This window comes from Rhinopithecus roxellana, chromosome 21 (genome assembly GCF_007565055.1).
Source record: "Rhinopithecus roxellana isolate Shanxi Qingling chromosome 21, ASM756505v1, whole genome shotgun sequence".
In the NCBI taxonomy this organism is placed as follows: Eukaryota; Metazoa; Chordata; class Mammalia; order Primates; family Cercopithecidae; genus Rhinopithecus; species Rhinopithecus roxellana.
The window spans coordinates 36,700,122-36,723,510 of NC_044569.1; the positions used below are offsets into that span (position 1 = coordinate 36,700,122).

Consider the following 23,389-nt stretch of genomic DNA (forward strand, 5'->3'; position numbering starts at 1 on the left):
GGTCCTGGGTATGAAATACACTCTTACCTACTAATAGCAGGATGTTCCAGGGGCTTATCGGTGATGCTTGGGAGCTGATCAAGGGCACTGGGGAGTGTGCAGGGTTTGAGCACCTCAGGCCTGGTAAGGCAACTGTTGACCACACACATCCATTGAGACAGAAAACGCACTGGCAGCTTGGTCATATTTTTAAGCTCTCTTTCTCAGGGTGCTTTTGTAGTGAAACCTTATTAGTCTGGTATGTTTCACAGAGTTCGTACATCAGTTCCAAGGCACACCTTACCTAATTCCTATATTTTGTGTGACTAGCAAATGAAACTACTTTGCTATTATTTAACATTATGATTTTAGCATTTGGTTTAATATAGCTAGAAGAATAATTTTTTTAAGAGTAATGCTATGTTAAGATTAGTTTGAAATGTCCCAGTTGAAGTGATATATTCCATTTTAACTTCCATTTGAGTAGTAGATGGTAATGAGAGAAACCAAATATTAATACTTGGTCTAGCGTGTAATTTCTTTCAAAATTTGACAGATTAATTAAATATAAAAATGAGGTAGATAACTAATCTGTATCAGTGAATACAGGCATACCTCAGAGATAACGTGCGTTCAGTTCTAGACCACTGCAATAAAGTGATTATCACAACAATGCAAGTCATACATTTAACATTATGATGTAGTTTTCTGGTTTCCCAGGGCATATGATGTTTATACTATACTGTAATAATAGTGTTCAGCAGCATTATTTATTTATTTTTTCCTTTTTTTTTTTTTTTTTTTTTTTTGAGACAGAGTCTTGCTCTGTTACCCAGGCTAGAGTGCAGTGGTGCAATCTCAGCTCACTGCAACCTCCGCCTCCTGGGTTCAAGTGATTCTCCTGCCTTAGCCTCCCAGATAGCTGGAATCACAGGCGTGCACCACCACACCTGGCTAATTTTTGTATTTTTAATAGAGATGGGGTTTTGCCATGTTGCCAGGCTGGTCTCAAACTCCTGAGCTCAAGTGATCGCCCACCTTGGCCTCCCACAGTGCTGGGATTATAGGCGTGAGCCACTGTACCTGACCAGCATTAATATTTTTTTTAAATGTACATACCTTAATTTAAAAATACCTTATTGCTAAAAATGCTAACAATCACCTGAGCCTTCAGCAAGTTGTAATCTTTTTGCTGGTGGAGGGTCTTGCCTTGATGTTGATGGCTGCTGACTGATCCAGGTGGTGGTAGTTGAAGTTTGGGGTGGCTGTGGCAATTTCTTAAAATAAGACAACAATGAAGTTTGCTGCGTCAATTCTTCCTTTCATGAAAGATTTCCCCATAGCATGCAATGATGTTTGGTAGCACTTTACCCAAAGCAGAACCTCTTTCAGAATTGGAGTCCATCTCTCAAAGCCCACTGCTGCTTTACCAAGTTTCTGTAATCTTTTAAATCTTTTGTTGACATTTCAACAATGTTCACAGCATCATCACCAGGAGTAGACTCCGTCTCAAGTAACTGCTTTATTTGCTCATCCATAAGAAGCAACTCCTTATCTGCTCAAGTTATAAATACCATGAGATCCTTATCTAAACAGTTGTAAATACCATGGGATCCTTATCTGCTGAATTATATATACCATGAGACTGCAGCAATTCAGTCATCTTCAGGCTCCACTTCTAATTCTCTTGCCCATTCCTCCACATCTGTAGTTACTTCTTCCCCTGAGGTCTTGAACCTCACAAAGTCATCCATGAGGGCTAGAATCAGCTTCTTCCAAACTCCTGTTAATGTTGATATTTTGACTTCCTCCCATGAATCACAAATGTTCTTAATGGCATATAGAGTGGTGAATCCTTTCCACAGGTTTTCACTTTATTTTGCCCAAATCCATCAGAGGAATCACTATCTGTGTCAGCTACAGCCTTATGAGATGTATTTCTTAGTAAGACTTGAAAGTGGAAATTACTCCTTGATCCATGGGCTGCAGAGTGGCATGTTAGCAGGCATGAAAGCAACATTCGTCCCTTTGTACATCTCCATCACAGCTCTTGGGTGACCAGGTACATTGTCAGTGAGCAGGAATATTTGGAAAGGAATCATTTTTTTCTGACCGGTAGGTCTCATTAGTGGGCTTAAGATATTCAGTAAATCATGCTGTAAACAGATGTGCTGTCATTCAGGCTTTATTGTTTCATTTGTAGAGCACAGAAAGAATGGATTTAGCATCATTCTTAAGGGCCCTAAGGATTTTTGGAATGGTAAATGAGCATTGGCTTCAACTTAAAGTCACTAGCTGCATTCGCTCCTCGTAAAAGAGTCAGCCTGTCCTTCGAAGCCAGACACTGACTTTTCTGTAGCTATGAAAGCCCTAGAGGCATCTTCTTCCACTAGAAGGCTGTTCTATCTACTCTGAAAATCTGTTGTTTAATGGAGTAACCTTCATCGATGCTCTTGGCTAGATGTTCTGGAGAACTTGCTGCAGCTTCTCCATCAGCACTTGCTGCTTCACCTTGCACTGCTGTGTTATGGAGGTGGCTTCTTTCCTTAGTTCTCATGGACCGACCTCTGCTAGTTTCCAACTTTTCTTCTGCAGCTTCCTCACCTCTTGGCCTTCATAACATGGAAGAGAGTTAGAGTCTTGCTCTGGATTAGGCTTTGGCTTAAGCGAAGGTTGTGGCTGTTTTGATCTGTCTACGCCATTAAAACTTTCTACTTATCAGCAATAGTGCAGTTCCACTTTCTTATCATTCATGGGTTCACTGGATAACACTTTTAATTTTCTTCAAGAACCTTTCCTTCATTTCACAAGTTGGCTAATAGTTTGATACAAGAGGCTGAGCTTTCAGCCTCTCTCAGCTCTCTATATGCCTTCCTCATTAAGCTTAATCATTTCTAGCTTTTGAAGTGAGGGATGTGTGATTCTTCCTTTCACTTGAACACTTACAGGCCATTGTGGGGTCATTAATTGGCCTTATTTCAGTATTGTTTTGTCTCAGAGAATAGGGAGCCCAAGGAGAAATGGGGTGGCCAGTTGGTGAAGCAGTCAGACACAAACATTTATAGGTTAAGTTTGCCATTTTATGTGGGCAGGGTTTGTGGTGCCTCAACACAATTACAATAGTAACATCAAAGATCACTAATCACAGATGACCATAACAGATACGCTGTAATGAAACACTTTGAAATATTGCGAGAATTACCAAAATGTGACACAGAGACACGAAGTGAGCATGTGCCATTGGAAAAATGGCACCAGTAGACTTGCTTGAAGCAGCATCGCCACAAACTTTCAGTTTGTAAAAATGACAGGATATCTATGGAGGGCAAAAAAGCGAAGTTCAATGAAAACAAGGTATGCCTATAATTAGCAAGGGAAACTCTCTTAGATGTTTTCTGTAAATTCCCCTTGTTAGCTTGTAGCAAATTATCTTAGATGTTTTCTGTAAATTTCCCTTGTTAGCTTGTAGCACTGTTTGCCAATATTAACTGGTTTTAATCACGGTCTAATTTCATCCTAATGCACACAGATGGAATGCACATTGACGCTTCCAGGCTTTGACCTGGGCTCTGACCAGGGACTTCAGACACATGCCTGGGTCTGCCTCTGGCCTGTGCTTCTGGGAGGAAGCTGGGACCACTTTAAGCACCCTGGGTTTATCTGAACCCACTACAGAGTGGCTGGGAGTGCTGGCTGTAGCCTCTGGTGATGTGTGTACATCCCTGCTCCCGTGCATTCTGGCCAGGAGCCCTCAGGCAATCCTACATCTGTGATGGCCTGTTTTTAAGACAGGTGGCCAGGCACAGTAGCTCACACCTGCAATCCCAGCACTTTGGGAGGCTGAGGCAGGAGGACTGCTTGAGCCCAGGAGTTCGAGACTGCAGTGAGCTATGATCACCACAGTACTCCAACCTGGGTGACAGAGCAAGTTCGTGTTTCAAAACAAACAGACAAAAACCCAAACCCCCAAACAGAGGTGTAGTTAGGACTGCCTCATAGTGGTCAGAATTTGGGCATGTAATGTTCCATGGCACGGAGCACAGGTCCTGGCCCAAAGTAAGTGCTCAGGTGAGGACACTGCTGGTGGCATTGTAGCAGCTACTACGGCCTGGGGCTCACATCGCTCTCTGGTGAAGTCCCTAGAGCAGCAACCTTTGCTTTTTAAAAATCTTTTTCTTCATGGTTCATCTGAAGAGAAATCCATACTGATCTGACAAGATGTGTACTCACAATGTAAAAACATGTTTATCCTAAGAGAGCCATTGACAGACTGCCCCCTTACTCAGCCTGTCTTTACAAAAGCGAATGAACTACTTTCTGCCTGACCCTTCCCATTAAAGATCTAAGAGACCTGACCTAACTTTGTTAGCAACTTCAAGCTGTTAAATCAGAGGGGAGCTGCTGCAGCAAACTGCCTTTCTTCCCTCACTCACTGCTTAAGGGGCCATGGCCTTCTTTTGACACTGGTTTTACAGGAGAAAAGAGCTGACACTTGCTGGCCAGATGACTAAGGCCAGGCTCCCACTAGGCATGTGGTCTTATGTAGCCGAGCCCTTCCCACAGCCTGGGAGGTGTCTTAAGTGTCACGGCCCCGTTTTACTCACAAGGATTCTGTGATTTAAGGGTAGCTTTGAGTAACTTAGTCACCCTGCCAATAGAGACAGAGCTGGCGTTTGAACCTAGATCTGTCTTACCTCACTCTTCATGTCTGAATAGAAGAGTATCATTTTGAGCATTTACACCTGGATTTCCTGTTACTTGCGATCAGCTGGTCTCAGCTGGGAACTTTTTAGTAAGGGACAGGTTTTTAGAGGGAGGTTTGGGGTCAGAAAGGTGATCATGTGCCCAGGTATGTGTTGTGGGCAGCATTTCTCTGAAATATTGACCTTGTTTCAGTTCAGCAAACAAAATTAAGTCCCCGCCAGTGCCGGCCGCTGGATGCAGAGGATGTTGGATCTGTGCCAGGCCTTTCCAGGCTCATTAGGAGGTGGATGTGAGAGGCTGCCTTCCTTCCTCTTCTGCTTCCCAGCAACCACACTCCTCATGCTTGGGAGGGGGTAGACATATACACTTCTACCCTCCCATCCCCACGCAGAATAACCTTCTGTGGGAAGCACATTATTTCTAGCTGTGGCCAAGTTTATGCCTCAGGCTTAAAAATGATCTCACACTCATTCTGTAACCAATTTCCCCTTCTCCTTTGGGCAAGTATGATTTTAGCAAAATTCTACTAATATAATTCAGTCTGTAGATTTTTATATATATGTAGTTATGGAATTCAGCGGAACATTGAGATTTGTTTCACAGTAGTAGCAATGATTCAGAAGCTTTGTTTCTGATGCGATTATGCTGAAAAATATTTTGCAGAAATAGTTTTTAAAGTTTAGTGTGTTCGTTTGTCTTTCTTTGAATGATGTGGACCGGATATTGAATTCTCACATCTCATGAGTCAAATGTTTGGTTCAGAAACAATTTTCTGTCTGTGTTCATTGCCACGACTCCTGGTAGATGCTTCGTAACACTGATGGAGGACGTTAGGCCGCTCCATAACTACAGGTTTTTATTTGAGTTGATGTTCATCAGCATGCATTTATCTGTGGTTACACAACCAGCCTTTAGTATCATTTATTCCTGTGCTTTTCAGACTTTTTTGACTCACATGGAATATATTGTATGCAGTGACCTCAACACGTGTGTGTTTCTGTCATTTTTCTTTACACTCACAGATATTCACCTGTAGACACACACCCGACACAGGTGTCATATTGTAGAATAACACCTGCAGATACTCACGTGTAGACACAGACACCTGACACAGGTATCATGTTATAGAATAACACCTACAGATACGTGTAGACACACACCTGACGCAGGTGTCATATTCTAGAATGACACCAGTTCCTGCACATCTCACATGGCTGCAATGTCTTTTCTGATCTTTTCCTTTGTTCCTTTTTTCCCCATTCCGTTTTTTAAAATTATAGCACAGATTAATAATATAGCACCCTGTATAAATCGTTTTTTGTTGTTTAAGTATTTTTCTTTAATGTTTACTTACTATATTCCAGAATTAATGAAAAAGTATTTGATAAACTAGGAATAATAAAAATGTGGACAGATCTCATTAATTTGCATTATAATGGTTTTGTTAAGCCATCACATAGAAATTTGCATTTGCAAAACCGGAATCTCTTGTTTATAAAAGCTGAGTCAGCCCAGTGCAGTGCGTCATACCTGTAATCCCAGCACTTGGGAGACAGAGGCAGGAGGACCCCTTGAGTTCAGGGGTTTTAAGACCAACCTGGGCAACATAAGGAGACCCTGTCTCTACAAAAAATAAAAAAATTAGCTGGCATGATGGTGAGGTGGTACGTACCTGTGGTCCCAGGTATTTGGGAGGGTTGAGGTGGGAAGATTGCTTGAGCCCAGGAGTTTGAGGCTATCGTGAGCTGTGACTGTGCCACTGAACTCCAGCCTGGGCAAGACAGCAAGACCCCATCTCAAAAATTTTTTTCAAAATTTTTGAAAATTATTTTTTCAAGTGGTGGTGGCATCCCATTAAGATGATTTGAAAATCTAATTGGTTGAGATCCACGGTTTGGAAAAAATGGTTTAATTCCATTAAAAGCTAAAAACACCTTTTGTTGTTAAGAATTGTTTATCTAAAGCTACTACCAGTAGCGAGCATTTAGTGATTGCCTGCCATATGCAGCCCTTGGTAGGCAGGTGGTTCTCCCATGAGGACGCAAGCACAGACTGGTTAAGTACTTGGCCCAGAGTAGCCCGGACAGTCACGTTGGAGCTGGACTTTGCACCTGGTCGGTGCAGCACAGAGCTCATTCCTTAGCTGCTGTTGTGTGCGGTCTCAATCTTGCAAGACAGTGTGCATTCTGGTCTCATATTGTGTGGAAGGTGCCTCTGGCTAAATTATCCTGATGATAGGACATGCAGCGTGGGCTTGGCGCGTCCATGCTAGGAATGTCCCTGTTATCACCATGGTGTCTGTCAGTTCACAGACTTCCACAAATCCAGCCAAGTGAGTGGAAAGTCACAGAATTTCTGGCTCTTTCCAGGTAGCTGGCGTCTCTGGGAACCTGGCCCCGGGCAGCCAGCCCGAGAAGGAGGGCCGGGCACACCAGTGCCTGGAGTGTGACCGTGCCTTCTCGTCCGCGGCAGTGCTGATGCACCACAGCAAGGAGGTGCACGGCCGGGAGCGCATCCACGGCTGCCCTGTGTGCAGGAAGGCCTTCAAGCGCGCCACGCACCTCAAGGTAGGCCCACCGTGCCGCAGCACAGCTGTGTGCCCCCCAGGCGGCTAGAGATGCAGAGTCCAAGATTTAACACTGGCTGGGAATCCGGCATGTGTTTTTGAGGAAAAGCTCAATAGATGTAGAGTTATTGTTGTTCTGGTTGTAAGAGGTCCGCTTGCTATACAGATGGATCGCATATTCACCTGCAACTCACAATCAGTTTGCAACACAAGTTAAAATAACATTGAAATGCCCTCTCTCCCTTATCAGACTGGCAAAAATGTAAAAGTCTGTCAGCACCCATTGTCGAGACTGTCAGGAAACAGAGGCTGGCTCACATAATGGCTGTTAAGGCTGTGACTTGGTAGAACTTTCTGTAGGGGCATTGGGCAGCCCTAACAAATGCATGTGTGCCCACCCTGGGGACCAGCCCTGAAGATGCCCCTTCAGCCTCCCAAGGTTTAGCTGCCCACGCTTTCCACTGCAGCAGATCCATCGCGTCTTCCGTGTGAAGGGAATGGGGTGTGGAAGGGGTGGAACACAGGAGCGTGCAGCGCGGATGCCTAGCCAGCACCACTCCAGCCCAGCGGCCGTGGCCAGCGTCAGCACCCACACATCAAGACTGCATCTGTCCTTGGCAGAGTGGGGTGAAAATGACACTTCTCCCAAAAACCTCATAACATTAGAAAAACAGACAAATTCCAAGTGAGGGATAGCCTGCAAAATTTCTGACCAGCCTTGGCCAGGCCATGCGGAGGGCAGAGGCATGCCACGCTGGCCGGGAAGGAAAGCTGTGCTAAGATGGCTGGACCCTTGGGGTTTCTGTGTATGTTGGGGGGCGGGGATTGTTTGTGGCCTTCGTGCGTCTGTTGTCTTTTAATGAGTGTAGGACAGGAAGAAGGGAGAGTCCTACTCAAGGAGAAATTCCTGTCCCAGAAACTGGAATCCTTGGATCCCTGTGACTAGGATGGCTGTTTGAGAGTGTGGAGTAGAGCACACGGGCGTTGGGTGTATTGCAGGCTAGTGGTGTCAGTGGTGATGGTCCTGTCCTGTCCGGGCTGGGAAGCCCAGGGCCCCACCTGTGGCGCCTGCTGTGGCTCCTCTCCCAGGTCCCTCCAGGGGCTGGTGAGCCCCGAGTCCCTCACTCCTCCCTCTCTGTGCCTGAAGGAAGCCTGTTGCTTGGCTGCTTGGGTTCTTTTTTATTTTTAAATTTTTTTACTTTCACTTTAGGTTCAGAGGTGCATGTGCAGGTTTGTTTTATAGGTAAACTCAGGTCACAGGGGATTGTTGTACAGATTATTTCATCACCCTGGTACTAAGCTAAGTAGCCAATACTTTTTCCTGCTCCTCTCCCTCCTCCCTCAAGGAGGCCCCAGTGTGTGTGAGCTGCTCCTCTCTATGGATCCATGTGTTCTCACCGTTTAGCTCCCACTTACCAGTGAGAATATGTGATACTTGGTTTTTTGTTTCAAGATAGATTGAAGACTGAAATGTAAAACCCACAACTCTAAAAACCATGGAAGACAACCTAGACAATACCATTCTGGAGAGAGGAACAGGCAAAGATTTCATGACAAAGATGCCAAAAGCAATTGCAACACAAGCCACAGTTGGTAAATGGGATCCAGTTAAACTTAAGAGCTTCTGCACAGCAAAATAAACTATCAACAGGACTCTTTCTTTTGAAACCTTCTGATGAATCTCCCTGCCCCAGGACTGCATTAGCATCCTCTGGTGCGGTGAGCTAATGGCCATGTTGGCGGCTCTGCTGAGTCCCCACCAACTTCAGGGCACAGCACCTCCCCTTCTTAAAAATTCACACCTCACTTGTAGCAGAGCCAGGCTGACAGGTGTGTTGCAGTAAGAATGATATTAACTCCAGCTGATTGCAAACTTATTTTATGATGAAATTCTTTCTTGAGGAACATTTGCCATTGTCTCAGAGAGCACTCTCTAGGGAGAACTAGGTTTACAGTAACCTATGCCGCAGGGTAAGCCTAACTCCTCCCTTTGAGGAGTGCAGCTTGTCAGTATTTCTTTTAAAGTCAGCAGCATAGAGCGGCAGCCGCATGTACTGTTACCACCGCAGGAAGTTTCTCTCTCTGGAGGTCAGAGAGACAAACAGAAGCCGAGGTTATAAAAGCTTTTCCTTTCCGCCCCACCAGACACTCTGTTCCCGCATGGACTCTCTCTGTCCTCCTTTCAGCTTAGCAAACAGTGAGTGCCTGCTGTATGCAAAGAAGGTGGTCCCAGAAACAGGTGGTTCCATCCTCAGGAAGCTTAGTGCTCAGTGTGACTGTGGTTACATCCAACGCGGACTGGGTGGGAACCCCAGACGGAGTGGGCGAGGAATGCACTCTAGCTGTTGATGGTGATTGGTGTCATCAGGGGTGGTGGTGTCACTGGTCAGGCCTCACCTGCAGTCCTGGCTCTGCCTGGTCTGCCGTGCTGGGGAGGCTCCCGCACTCACCTCCCGAGTTTGTTTTTCCCACCCTGCTGCTTTCATTATATCCACCTCCCAGGCTGTGCTGGGCCTTGAGCAATGCGACGTCTGTAACTGGAACACAGGCAGTCACATTGAACACACACAAGAAGCATGTACTTTTCCATGACTCCTGCCTTACAGGGTAGAGGTTAGGTCTAAAAACTGGGATTCTATCAGGATAATTATTATGCTTGTGCAATTTTGGAAAATAACCACGTTGCACATCCTCAGGTGCCTGCAAGGGCAGCAGCTATCAGATCTTTGAGAAATTTGCCGTCACATGAATGCAGTATCTCTGGCAGGTTGCCAGTCACAACGTGAGAAGGGAACAGTTTCCTCTTGGCTTTAGAAGCCTCCAGAGCCACCGTGAGGCAGTTGTCATATCACCGGGGGAATGCACTTTGGAATCACAGGCATTCCGCAAGGACTCGTGGGTGAGAGTCACTGAACACATCCCAGCTGAGTGCCGCGGGACCTCGGGCCATAATCTATGGGTGGCCTCGGGCCGTGACATTTGGGTGGACTCGTGTGTGAAACGGGGACAGAATCCCCCACAGCCAACAGAGAGAGCTCTCCTGGACTCCTGCACTAGGCTCATGGCTTGACGCCCTTGGTCTCAGTTAAAGCTGATGAAGGAGATATTTCTACACCGATTTGGGACACAGATGTGGCCAAGGCACATAACTAGCAGGCGGTAAAGCTCAGGTGGGGACCGGAGTCTCCCCGAGAAGCCCCAAGCCCATCACCCTGTTGTCACTACCAATGGATAAAGTCCTTAAGGACACAAATCACAGATTAGCCTTTGATTTTGTCCTTGCTACTGACCTGAACTTTGCAGTCATTTGCTTCCTCTTGTTTCTAGTCTCGAAAGCTCCGTTTTGATCTCGTTTCTTGGTTTTTCTGTGTGTTGTCTCCCAGGAGCACATGCAGACACACCAGGCCGGCCCCTCTTTGAGCTCCCAGAAGCCAAGAGTGTTTAAATGTGACACTTGTGAGAAGGCGTTTGCCAAACCAAGCCAGCTGGAGCGCCACAGCCGCATCCACACAGGTAACAGGGAGGGATGTGCTTTTGTTTCCTTACTCGTTGAAGTAGACACTATGGACGAGAAAACAGAATTCCACCTGTACAATACTCGCGAGTGATGGAATGCCTTATTTATAAAGCAAGGTCTACATGTTCCATTTCCCCTGAGTTTTGACCTATTTATCATCTTAACTAACTTTTCACATGGAAGATTTTGATGCTTACGTTGTGACCACAGGAAACAGAAGCACCACTCAAGGCTCCCGTGCCGTGTCTGAGATGTTGACCACATCACATCCCTCCTTCCCTCCTGCTAGAGCAAACAGGCAGCCCCCAGTGTCTGGGTCCCATGTCCTCATGTCACTGGGGAACTTAATTTTTAATCTTCCTCTTTTGTCTTAAAACTTTTTTCTCTACTGGCTTTTCCTACACCACCTAAATCTGCTCAAACCTTTTTTCTTAGAGAACAAAAAACACACAGAACAAAGAAACAAGCTCTCCCATCTCTCTGCCTCTTGACTGGTACATGATAGCTCTGTGTCAGCCCTTCTGTCTCTGCCCTGCCCTGACAAGACATCATCCCATGCTCATTTTTGTCGTGATCATCTGACGACTCACTGTGGGCCTGGGGTTCCACAGGCTGCATCCACCGTGGCCCTTCCATGGCTCTCTGATTCCTCTGCCCCATCTGCTGGGGGTCATTAGGACCTGGCCAGGCTCCCTCTGGGCTCCCCATGGCTCCTCCAGCCCTTTGTTCAGACGACAGCCAGGCTGAAAGCCTAAGAGAAAAGAGGAACATTCAGTCCCTCTTGTTCATACCTCAGGGTAGAGCCTAGGCGTCCACTACCCTCTGCTTAGAGACATTGACATGTGCCATTTTCTGTACAGGGGAGCGGCCATTCCATTGCACGCTTTGTGAGAAAGCCTTCAACCAGAAGAGCGCGCTGCAGGTGCACATGAAGAAGCACACGGGGGAGCGGCCCTACAAGTGTGCCTACTGCGTCATGGGCTTCACACAGAAGAGCAACATGAAGCTGCACATGAAGCGGGCGCACAGCTATGCTGGTGAGAACACTGCACCTGGGGGTGCGTACACTTCAGTGGCCTGCGAGGCACCCTGTGTTTCGCATACATTGTTTCCTTCAGTTCACACAGTGATTGTGCATTGCACGTGGTACAGCCTCAGTTGTGTGGACTGGAAACCTGTGCTTTATTTTATTTTATTTTTTTATTTCCATAGGTTCTTGGGGGAACAGGTAGTGTTTGGTTACATGAGTAAGCTCTTTAGTGATGATTTGTGAGATTTTGGTGCACCCATCACCCAAGCAGTATACATTGCCCCCTATTTATAGTCTTTCATCCCTCAGTCCCTTCCCATCCTTTCCCCGTGAGTCCCCAAAGTCCATTGTGTCACTCTCATGCCTTTGTATCCTCATAGCTTATCTCCCACATACGAGTGAGAACATACGATGTTTGGTTTTCCATTCCTGTGTTACTTCGCTTAGAATAATGGCCTCCAGTCTCATCCAGGTCATTGCAAATGCCATTAATTAATTCCTTTTTTTTGTTCCATTGTGTATATATACCACAGTTTCTTTATCCACTTGTTGATTTATGGGCATTTGGGTTGGTTCCCTGTTTTCGCAGTTGCGAATTGTGCTGCTATAAACATGCGTGTGCAAGTGTCTTATTTTCCTCTGGGTAGATACCCAGTCGTGGGATTGCTGTGTCAAATGGTAGTTCTATTTTTAGTTCTTTAAGGAATCTCTACACTTTTCCACAGTGGCTGTGCTAGTTTCCATCCCCACCAGCAGTGTGGAAGTGCTCCCTGCTCACCACATCCACGCCAGCATGTACTATTTTTTTGTTTTTTGATTATGGCCATTCTTGCAGGAGTAAGGTGGTATCACATTGTCGTTTTGATATGCATTTGCCTGATCATTAGTGATGCTGAGTGATTTTCATATGTTTGCTGGCCATTTGTGTATCTTCTTTTGAGGATTGTCTGTTCATATCCTTAGCCCACTTTTTGATGGGATTGTTTGTTTTTTTCTTACTGATTAGTTTGAATTTGTTGTAGATTCTGGATATTAGTCCTTTGTCAGATGTATAGATTGTGAAGATTTTCTCCCACTCTGTGGGTTGTCTGTTTACTCTGCTGACTGTTCCTTTTGCCATGCAAAAGCTCTTTAGTGTAATGAAGTCCCAGCTATTTATCCTTGTTTTTATTGCATTCACTTTTGTGTTCTTGGTCCTTGCCTAAGCCAATGTCCAGAAGGGTTTTTCCAATGTTATCTTCTAGAATTTTTATAGTTTCAGATCTTAGACTGTTTTTTTACCCATCTTGAGTTGATTTTTGTATAAGGTGAGAGATGAGGATCCACTTTCATTCTCCTGCATGTGGCTCGCCAATTATCCCAGCACCGTTTGTTGAAAAGGGTGTCCTTTCCCCAGTTTATGTTTTTGTTTGTCTTGTTGAGGATCCATTGGCTGTAAGTATTTGGGTTTATTTCTGGGTTCTCTATTCAGTTCCATTGGTCTGTGTGCCTATTTTTATACCAGTACCATGCTATTTTGGTGACTCTGACCTTATAGTATAGTTTGAAATCAAGTAATGTGATGCCTCTAGATTTGTTCTTTTTGCTTAGTCTTACTTTGGCTATGTGAGCTCTTTTTTAATTCCATATCAATTTTAGAATTGTTTTTTCTAATTCTGTGAAGAATGATGTTGGTATTTTGATGGGAATTGTGTTGAATTTGTAGATTGCTTTTGGCAGTATGGCCATTTTCACAATATTGATTTACCCAACCATGAGCATGGGATGTGTTTCCATTTGTTTGTGTCATCTGTGATTTCTTTCAGCAGTGTTTTGTAGTTTTCCTTGTGGAGGTCTTTTACGTCCTTGGTTAGGTGTATTCCTAAGGTTTTTTTTGGTTTGTTTGTTTTTATTTTGTTTTGTTTTTTCCAGCTATTGTAAAAGGGGTTGAGTTCTTGATTTCTCAGCTTAGTTGCTGTTGGTGTATAGAAGAGCTACTGATTTCTGTACATTAATTTTTTATCTGGAAACTTTACTGAATTCTTTTATCAGTTCTAGGAGCTTTCTGGAAGAGTCTTTTGGGTTTTCTAGGTAAACAATCATATCATCAGCAAACAGCGATAGTTTGACTTCCTCTTTACTGATTTGGATGCCCTTGATTTCCTTCTCTTTTCTGATTGCTCTGGCTAGGACTTCCACTGCTATGTTGAAGAGGAGTGGTGAGAGTGTGCATCCTTGTCTTGTTTCAGTTCTCAGAGGGAATGCTTTTAACTTTTCATCGTTCAGTATTATGTTGGCTGTGGGCTTGTCATAGATGGCTTTTATTATTGAGGTATGTCCCTTGGATGCTGGTTTTCCTGGGAGTTTTAATCATAAAGTGATGCTGGATTTTGCCTAATGCTTTTTCTGCATCTGTAGAAATGATCATCTGATTTTTGTTTTTAATTCTGTTTATGTGGTGTATCACGTTTATCGACTTGTGTATATTTAACCATTCCTGCATCCCTGGTATGAAACCCACTTGATCATATGGTGGAGAATCTTTTTGATATGTGTTGGATTTGGTTCGCTAGTATTTTGTTAAGGATTTTAGCATCTGTGTTCATCAGGGATAATGGTCTGTAGTTTTCTTTTTTGGTTATGACCTTTCTTGGTTTCGGTATTTGGGTGATACTGGCTCCAGAGAATGATTTAGGGAGAGTTCTCTTTTCCTCTGTCTTGTGGAATTGGTACCAATTCTCCTTTGAATGCCTGGTAGAATTCTGCTGTGAATTCATCTGGTCATGGACTTTTTTTGTTGGTAATTTTTAAATTACCATTTCAATCTTGCTGCTTGTTAGTGGTCTGATCAGGGTATCTGGTTCTTCCTGATTTAAGCTAGGAGGGTTGTCTCTTTCCAGGAATGTATCCGTCTCTTCCAGGTTTTCTAGTTGATGTGTGTAAAGGTGTTCATAGTAGCCTTGAATGATCTTCTTTTTTTTTTTTTTTGAGACGGAGTCTCACTCTGTCGCCCAGGCTGGAGTGCAGTGGAGCAATCTCGGCTCACTGCAAGCTCCACCTCCCGGGTTCATGCCATTCTCCTGCCACAGCCTCCTGAGCAGCTGGGACTACAAGCGCCCGTCACTGCGCCCGGCTAATTTTTTGTGTTTTTAGTAGAGACGGGGTTTCATCGTGTTAGTCAGGATGGTCTCCATCTCCTGACCTCTTTATCCGCCTGCCTTGGCCTCCCAAAGTGCTGGGATTAGAGGCGTGAGCCACCGCGCCCGGCCTCAGTGATCTTTTATATTCTGTGGTGTCAGTTGTGATATCTCCCGTTTTGCTTCTTACTGAGCTTATTTGGATTTCCTCTCTTCTTCATCTTGCTAATGGTGTATCAGTTTTATTTATCTTTTCACCGAACCAGCTTTTTGTTTCATTTTATCTTTTGTTTGTTTCAATTTCATTTAGTTCTGCTCTGATCTTGGTTATTTCCTTTCTTCTGTGGGTTTGGTTTTGGTTTATTCTTATTTCTCTAGTTCCTTGAGGTGTGACCTTAGATTGTCTGTGTGTGCTCTTGCAGGCTTGATGTAGACATTTAGGGTGATGAACTTTCCTCCTAGCACTGCCTTTGCTGTATCCCAGAGGTTATGATAGGTTGTGTCACTATTGTCGTTCAGTTCGAATAATTTTTTAATTTCTATCTTGATTTCATTTTTCACCCAGTCATCATTCAGGAGCAGGTTATTGAATTTTCGTGTATTTGCATGGTTTCAAAGGTTCTTTTTGGAATTTATTTCCAGTTTTATTCCACTGTGGTCTGAGAGAGTGCTTGATATAATTTCCATTTTCTTAAATTTATTGAGGCTCATTTTGTGGCCTATCATATGGTCTGTCTTGGAGAAAGTTCCATGTGCTGTTGAATACAATGTGTATTCTGCAGTTGTTGGATGGAATGTTATATATATATATCTGTTAAGTCCGTTTGTTCAAGGTATAGTTTAAATCCGTTGTTTCTTTTTTGACTTTCTGTCTTGATGAACTGTCTAGTGCTGTCAGTGGAGTATTGAAGTGTCCCACTGTTATTGTGTTGCTGCCTATCTCATTTCTTAGATCTGTTAGTAATTGTTTTATAAATTTGGGAGTTCCAGTGTTAGGTGCATGTATGTTTAGGATTCTGGTATTTTCCTGTTGGACAAGGCCTTTTATCATTATATAACGTCCCTCTGCTTTTTTAGCTGCTGTTGCTGTGGCTAAGCACTGATCTTTTTGCGATGAATTTCCCAGGTGTTGTTTGTGCTTCTTGTATTTGGATGTCTAGGTCTCTAGCAAGGCTGGGGAAGTTTTCCTCGATTATTCCCCCAAATATGTTTTCCAAACTTTTACATTTCTCTTCTCCCTCAGGAATGCCGATTATTCTTAGGTTTGGTCATTTAACATAATCCCCAGACTTCTTGGAGGCTTTGTTCATATTTTCTTCTTCTTTTTCCTTTGTCTTTGTTGGATTAGGTTAATTTGAAGATCTTGTCTTCGAGCTCTGAATTTCTTTCTTCTCCTTGTTCTGTTCTATTGCTGAGACTTTTCAGAGCATTTTGCATTTCTATGTCTATTGTTTCCTGAAGTTTTCCTTATTTTTTAATTTATGCTATCAATTTCATTGAATATTTCTCCCTTCACCCTTGTATCGTTTTTTTATTTCCTTACCTTTGGCTACACCTTTCTCTGGTGCCTTCCTGATTAGCTTAATAACTAACTTCCTGAATTGTTTTTCAGGTAAATTGAGGATTTCTTCTTGGTTTGGATCCATTGCTGGTGAGCTAGTGTGATTTTTGGGGGGTGTTAAAGAGCCTTGTTTTGTCATATTACCAGAGTTGGTTTTCTGGTTCCTTTTCATTTGAGTAGGCTCTGTCAGAGGGAAGGTCTAGGGCTGAAGGCTGTTGTTCAGATTCTTTGGTCCTACGGGGTGTTCTCTTGATTTAGTACTGTCCACCTTTTCCTGTGGCTGTGGCTCCCTGAGAACAGAGCTGTAGTGATTGTTACCTTTCTTCTTGGTCTAGCTGCCCAGCAAGTCTAGCCGGCTCCAGGCTGGTACTGGGGGTTGTCTGCACAGAGTCCTGTGATGTGAACCATCTGTGGTCTCTCAGCTGTGGATACTGGCACCTGTTCCAGTGGAGGTGGCAGGGTGGTGAGATGGACTCTGTGAGGGTTCTTAGCTTTGGTGGTTTAATGCTCTATTTTTGCACTGGTTGGCCTCCTGCCGGGAGGTGGTGCTTTCCAGAGCACATCAGCTATGGTAGTATAGGGAGGAACAGGCAGTGGGCGGGGCCCTAGACCTCCCAAGAATATCTGCCCTTTGTCTTCCGCTGCCAGGGTGGGTAGAGAAGGACCACTGGGTGGGGGCTGGGCTATGCGTGTCTGAGCTCAGACTCTCCTTGGGCGGGTCTTGCTGTGGCTGAGTATTTGGGGTGTCTCCTGGGTCCTGCAGGAGCAATCCACTTCCTTCAGAGAGTCTGTGGGTTCTTTCAGGTTTCCTGACTTATTCCCCTAGTTGTCCTGGGGCAAAAATTCACAGTGTGAGCCTCCACATGCTGCTCTGTCCCTGAGTCTAGTCCTGCCTCCCATCCACTATGATCTCTGGAAGCCTGTGCTTTTGTTACTTTAATACTTAGTGTATGCAGTTGTTGAACCTGGCTATGGACTGCCCCTTTCACACACAGACACACACACACACACACACAAATTTGATTAGATTAAATTTATGATATATTTTGGGAAGGACGCAGAAATTTATTGGAGTAAAATGGCAGCCCAGAACCTCAGCAAGCACAGCATTTCTGAGCAGCTGGTTTCTCACTGGACAGAGCTTTCTGTAGGGGCTGTCAGCACCTGGGCAGTCAGAGGCCCAGAATAGCATCTCTGTCTGTCTTCACAGCATGTCTGGAAGCCCCTTTTCCTGCAGCGTGCAGTTCAGGTGCTATCTCGGTACTCAGGGGCACAGAGAAAACAGAATCTGCACCAAGTGCTCCTGTCTGCATCCTGTTGACCTGGCACAGACAACATGTGGGCCTTGGTTTCTCTCTTGATTGGCTAATGTTCGTGCCTTTCAGGGTGTGGATATTGGGGTGTGATCCTACTGCCTGTCTGTCTCTTGTTCATCTTTGTTTCCTACACAGAATCTAGCAGTACCATCCATCTCTGAGGAAGGAATGACAACAAATGAACTAGACTAGGTTTCAGAGGGTGGCAGTAGCTGTGCAAGGATCTAGAAATGTTAAAGTCTGAGTATACCCCTTGGGGTGCTCATGCATTTTGCGGGTGTGATTTGGTTGTTGGAGGTGGTGTGCTCCATGAGATCTGTGGTTTGGTTGTTGGAGGTGATGTGATTCGTGAGATGTGTTATTTGGTTGTTGAAGGTGATGTGATCTGTGAGATCTGTGGTTTGGTTGTTGGAGGTGGTGTGATTAGTGAGATTTGTGATTTGGTTGTTGGAGGTGGTGTGATTCGTGAGATCTGTGGTTTGGTTGTTGGAGGTGGTGTGATTCGTGAGATCTGTGGTTTGGTTGTTGGAGGTGGTGTGATTTGTGAGATGTGTTTTTTGGTTATTGGAGGTGCTGTGATCAGTGAAATTTGTTCTTTGGTTGTTGGAAGTGGTGGTGTGATCTGTGAGATTTGTGATTTGGTTGTTGGAGGTGGTGTGCTTCATGAGATCTGTGGTTTGGTTGTTGGAGGTGATGTGATTCATGAGATGTGTTATTTGGTTGTTGAAGGTGATGTGATCTGTGAGATCTGTGGTTTGGTTATTGGAGGTGGTGTGATTCGTGAGATCTGTGATTTGGTTGTTGGAGGTGGTGTGATTTGTGAGATCTGTGGTTTGGTTGTTGGAGGTGGTGTGATTCGTGAGATGTGTTATTTGGTAATTGGAGGTGCTGTGGTCAGTGAAATTTGTTATTTGGTTGTTAGAAGTGGTGGTGTGATCTGTGAGATTTGTGATTTGGTTGTTGGAGGTGGTGTGCTCCATGAGATCTGTGGTTTGGTTGTTGGAGGTGATGTGATTCATGAGATGTGTTATTTGGTTGTTGAAGGTGATGTGATCTGTGAGATTTGTGATTTGTTGGAGGTGCTGTGATCTGTGAGGTTTGTGATTTGGTTGGAAGTGGTGGTGTGCTCTGTGAAATTTGTTATTTGTTGTTGGAGGTGGTGTGATCTGTGAGATTTGTGATTTGGTGTTGGAGGTGTTGTGCTCTGAGATTTGTGATTTGGTTTTGGAGGTGGTGTGCTCTGAGTTATGTGATTTGGTGTTGGTGGTGGTGTGATCTGTGAGATTTGTGAGTTGGTGTTGGAGGTGGTGTGATCTGTGAGATTTGTGATTCGGTGTTGGAGATAGTGTGCTCTGAGTTATGTGATTTGGTGTTGGGGGTAGTGTGCTCTGAGTTATGTGATTTGGTTGTTGGAGGTGCTGTGATCTGTGAGGTTTGTGATTTGGTGTTGGAGGTGGTGTGATCTGTGAGATTTGTGATTTGGTGTTGGAGGTGGTGTGCTCTGAGTTGTGTGATTCGGTGTTGGAGGTGGTGTGATCTGTGAGATTTGTGATTTGTGTTGGAGGTGATGTGCTCTGAGTTATGTGATTTGGTTGTTGGAGGTGCTGTGATCTGTGAGGTTTGTGATTTGGTGTTGGAGGTGGTGTGATCTGTGAGATTTGTGATTTGGTGTTGAAGGTGGTGTGCTCTGAGTTATGTGATTTGATGTTGGAGGTGGTGTGCTCTGAGTTACATGATTTGGTGTTGGAGGTGGTGTGATCTGTGAGATTTGTGATTTGGTGTTGGAGGTGGTGTGCTCTGAGTTATGTGATTTGATGTTGGAGGTGGTGTGCTCTGAGTTATATGATTTGGTGTTGGAGGTGGTGTGATCTGTGAGATTTGTGATTTGGTGTTGGAGGTGGTGTGCTCTGAGTTACATGATTTGGTGTTAGAGGTGGTGTGATCTATGAGATTTGTGATTTGGTGTTGGAGGTGGTGTGCTCTGAGTTATGTGATTTGATGTTGGAGGTGGTGTGCTCTGAGTTATATGATTTGGTGTTGGAGGTGGTGGTGTGCTCTGTGAGGCTTGCAGGTGTTCTTTGGTTGTTTGAGGTGTCCTTTGTGAGGGGAGCTCAACGGCTTGCAGTGTTCAGTGGCTGACATTTAGATGTGTAAGGAACCCAAGGACAGAACACTGTATTGTGGGGAATTTTTGACGAAGGAAAAAGGGGTAATTTTTCTCTTTAACACTGTAGTGCTTCCTGCTTTCCTTTTTATTACAAAATCATGTGTGTTGGTTATTAATTGCTCATTCCTGATGCTATGTTAACGTAGCTGTCATGGGAGTGCACTCATTGGGAATGCACTCATCACGAGTGCTCTGTGTGCGTTCAGACTCACTAACAGTAACTACTGCCGACAGAGTTGTTTAACTTGCAGCTCAGATTATTCTTTTTTCATTGGAATGAATAGCAAATTATTTTAGAAATTCCTTGTCTCTTTTTACCAGGAAGTCTTTATTTAAATGGGTGTCATTTTGTGCTCTGGAAGGTCTGAGGCTGCTTGTGTTTTCTTTGCATGACAGGAGCTCTGCAGGAGTCCGCAGGTCACCCAGAGCAGGACGGGGAGGAGCTGAGTCGGACCCTCCACCTGGAGGAGGTGGTGCAGGAGGCTGCGGGCGAGTGGCAGACCCTCACCCACGTCTTCTGATGCGAGTCGGAAGTACACCTTTAAGAATGTTTCTGAAGTTACATTTTGTGAATAGCAAAGCACTTGAAATCTCTGTTTTAAAGCTTCAAGTGTTAAAAATGTTACCACAATAGTTTTTTAGCTATAAAGTTATCTAAAGAATCATTGTCTTTCAGAGACTCATAGGAAAAAAACTGGGAAAAGTGTCACCGCGTTGTTCTCTTTTGTCTACAAATCACTGAACTCAGGTACTACGGTAGGCAGTTTCCTCCTTGGTCTCCTCCGTGGCTAGTGCGTCTAGTTCACAAAGCAATTAACTGGGTCTTACTATCATTGTAGTGTGATTTCTTTGTATTAGCAAAGACGAAAAAGCTAACATGGAAAAAGTACGTCAGATTTTCCTTCATGCTTCCGGTTATAAGAAGCATAGCTTGAAAGCAAGTTTAAGATTGGGGCATGAAGTTCCGAAAAAAAATGTTACAACACACAGGGAAGTTTTTTCCACTCTTTTCTCTGTGCATTTTGAAAATTAGTCAAAATGGACTCTTTTTAGTCTACCATAAGTTAATGTAACTGATACCTTGAGAGATGGCTGGACCAATTCTCTCTCCATGACAAATGTTTAATCATTAGTTACAAGAATGCAGTGTCTGAGGGGCGTCAACACGGGGACTCAAGTAAACCTGACCCACCAATAAGGATTCAGCTGTCCACACGGGCTGGTGACACACTTACCGCATCAATCTGTGTTCAGGTCCAGGGTTAGATAATTGCAGAAGCACAAGCCATACATCGCAGGTAGGAAACCACAGAACCGTCTGCCAGGAGCAAGCAACCGTGGCCCTGTGTACCCCAGCAAATAAGAAGTATATCTGTAGCTTAAGGCCAAGAATCCGTAAAAACCCCATGACTTTCTCTTCGTGCATAAACAGATGTATTTTTGATTTCAGGGAATTCTTTAGTATCGTCAATGGTGCCACATTAAACATGTCCCAAACCAAATCCCACCCGTGCTGGGCAGAGTGCGTGCACGCCATTCCTACAGCATTCCAAAGATGGAAGGTTCTTTACTTCATGTTAATTTTTCCTTTGAAATTATTTATATGTTCTATATATAAATACATATGTACATAGACAGATATATGGGCCTCTGTGTGGCTGAATAGTATATTTTGTAAATATAAGTACTCGTCCTAATTGCAGAAAGAGCGTCTGAGTTTCACCTCCCCACAAGCACTTCAGATCAGTATTGCATTCATTTTATTAATAAATGGATATCTTTTTCATTGTAATATAAAGCTGGGTTTTATTTTTTTTCCTGAAAAATAATTGCCTTTATTTTCTCTCATTGCCTCCTTGGTTTCAGAAGAGAGTAGTTTTATTATAAATATTGTATGGACTTTGTATATTAAGAGAGGAGCTCGTTTCAGATTCCTAAAGAAATAGACATTTTACTGTTATTTTGAAAGGGCATCTTTTGATTTTGTTGTTGTTCACTTTTGGCATATGTATATAAGTAATATTGATGGTGATATGAAAACTTTTGTTATGTGAAAATATTTAAGTCAGAAAATTGTTAAATAATATTACTTCTTTTCCAAACTGCTTTGTGTATTGTATATTTTTTTAAGAAAAAGAAAAGCCTTATTTGACTTATTCTTGTGATACTGGACTTCTTACCAATCCCGAGGTTTCCTTCCTTGAATGTCAGTGTGTAAACCTGACGCATATTTAGAATCATTGTAATTGTGCTAGAGTTTTAAAGGTTCTGCTTTTAATGCACTTTTTATTTTATAATTTTGTATTGAAATATTTTAGAAATGTTGATTAATTTTGGTGAACGAATATCCCCAAAGTTGAAATTATTGGAATTTTAAACTTTTGTTCTTGCTCGGTTATTTATTTTGATTTTAGCATTAAATGTCATCTCAGGACATCTTTAAAAGGGGTTAATTCCTAATTGTATAGAAAGCTAGTTTGGTGAATTGTATTGGTTAATTGACTGTTTAAGGCCTTAACAGGTGAATCTAGAGCCTACTTTTATTTTGGTTAAAGAAAAAGAAAATATCGATAATTCAATTTTGTGTCTTTTCTCAATTTATTATCAGTCAAACACAAGACATTGTATGTATTATTTTGATTTACTTCCTAATTATAAAAAGCTGCTTTTTTGCAGAACATTCCTTGAAAATACAAGATTTTGAAAAGACATCATTTTACTTGAATCTTTGTGGGGTACAGGTTGATCTTTATATTTTACTTGTTGTTTTAAAAATTCTAGAAAAGAGATTTCTAGCCTCATGTATAACCAGGGTTTTGAGGATAAAGACTGTATTTTTAGAACTATCTCATCATAGCATATCTGCTTTGGAATAATTATAAATAAAAGATGAAGTTAGGAAATGTGATTTTTTTCGTTTGAAAATAAGATTAAATAGTTTGGCATGTAAATTAATTTCAAGTTCAGATTTTTAAGAGAAAACTTTAGTGGTATTTTCCTTTACCTCTGTGAAGTTCAGAGGCGTCTACTCCTGCAGTGTCCACTGGAAAGGCTTCAGACTTTAAAAATCAGGGCATGGCTCTGCGACAGCGAGTCGTGGGCGTCAGCACAGTGCCCCGTGCATGTGCCAGAACTGTTCCTGTTCCCTTTTATTTGCTGCTGTATTCAACAGCACCCAGTCATTGAGGAACCTTTTGAAAGTTCCTAAGTGTTTTGATCCCGCTTGTGTGCTCGAGTAACCATGGAGCACTGGAGCTGAAAGAATGAACTGCCTGTGCAAAGATACCGAACGTGAAGCTGGGGTGCAGGTACCAAGGAAGCAGGAGGCAGGTAGCCGGTGTGGAGTCCCACCTGCTAGATAATGCCCGAGCGGCTGCATTTCCGTAGAACGGCAATAGATGAAAATGAGGAAATGTTTTCAAACATGCAGATT

General features: G+C 43.5%; 1 protein-coding gene across 2 annotated transcripts in view; it reads left to right on the forward strand.

The window, feature by feature from the left end:
- ZNF236 (zinc finger protein 236) overlaps nucleotides 1–22,859 on the forward strand; it is a 146,736-nt gene extending 123,877 nt beyond the window's left edge. Inside the window, exons 28-31 of one of the 2 annotated variants that reach the window (XM_030925730.1) lie at nucleotides 7,053–7,250; nucleotides 10,633–10,762; nucleotides 11,627–11,824; nucleotides 20,353–22,535. In XM_030925730.1, coding sequence (XP_030781590.1) covers nucleotides 7,053–7,250; nucleotides 10,633–10,762; nucleotides 11,627–11,824; nucleotides 20,353–20,477 — 651 coding nt within the window. In that variant the 3' untranslated portion in view covers nucleotides 20,478–22,535. Of the gene's footprint in view, nucleotides 1–7,052; nucleotides 7,251–10,632; nucleotides 10,763–11,626; nucleotides 11,825–20,352 lie in introns of both variants that reach the window. The other variant, XM_030925731.1, reaches the window with a different exon arrangement.
- Nucleotides 22,860–23,389: the final 530 nt, after the last annotated feature.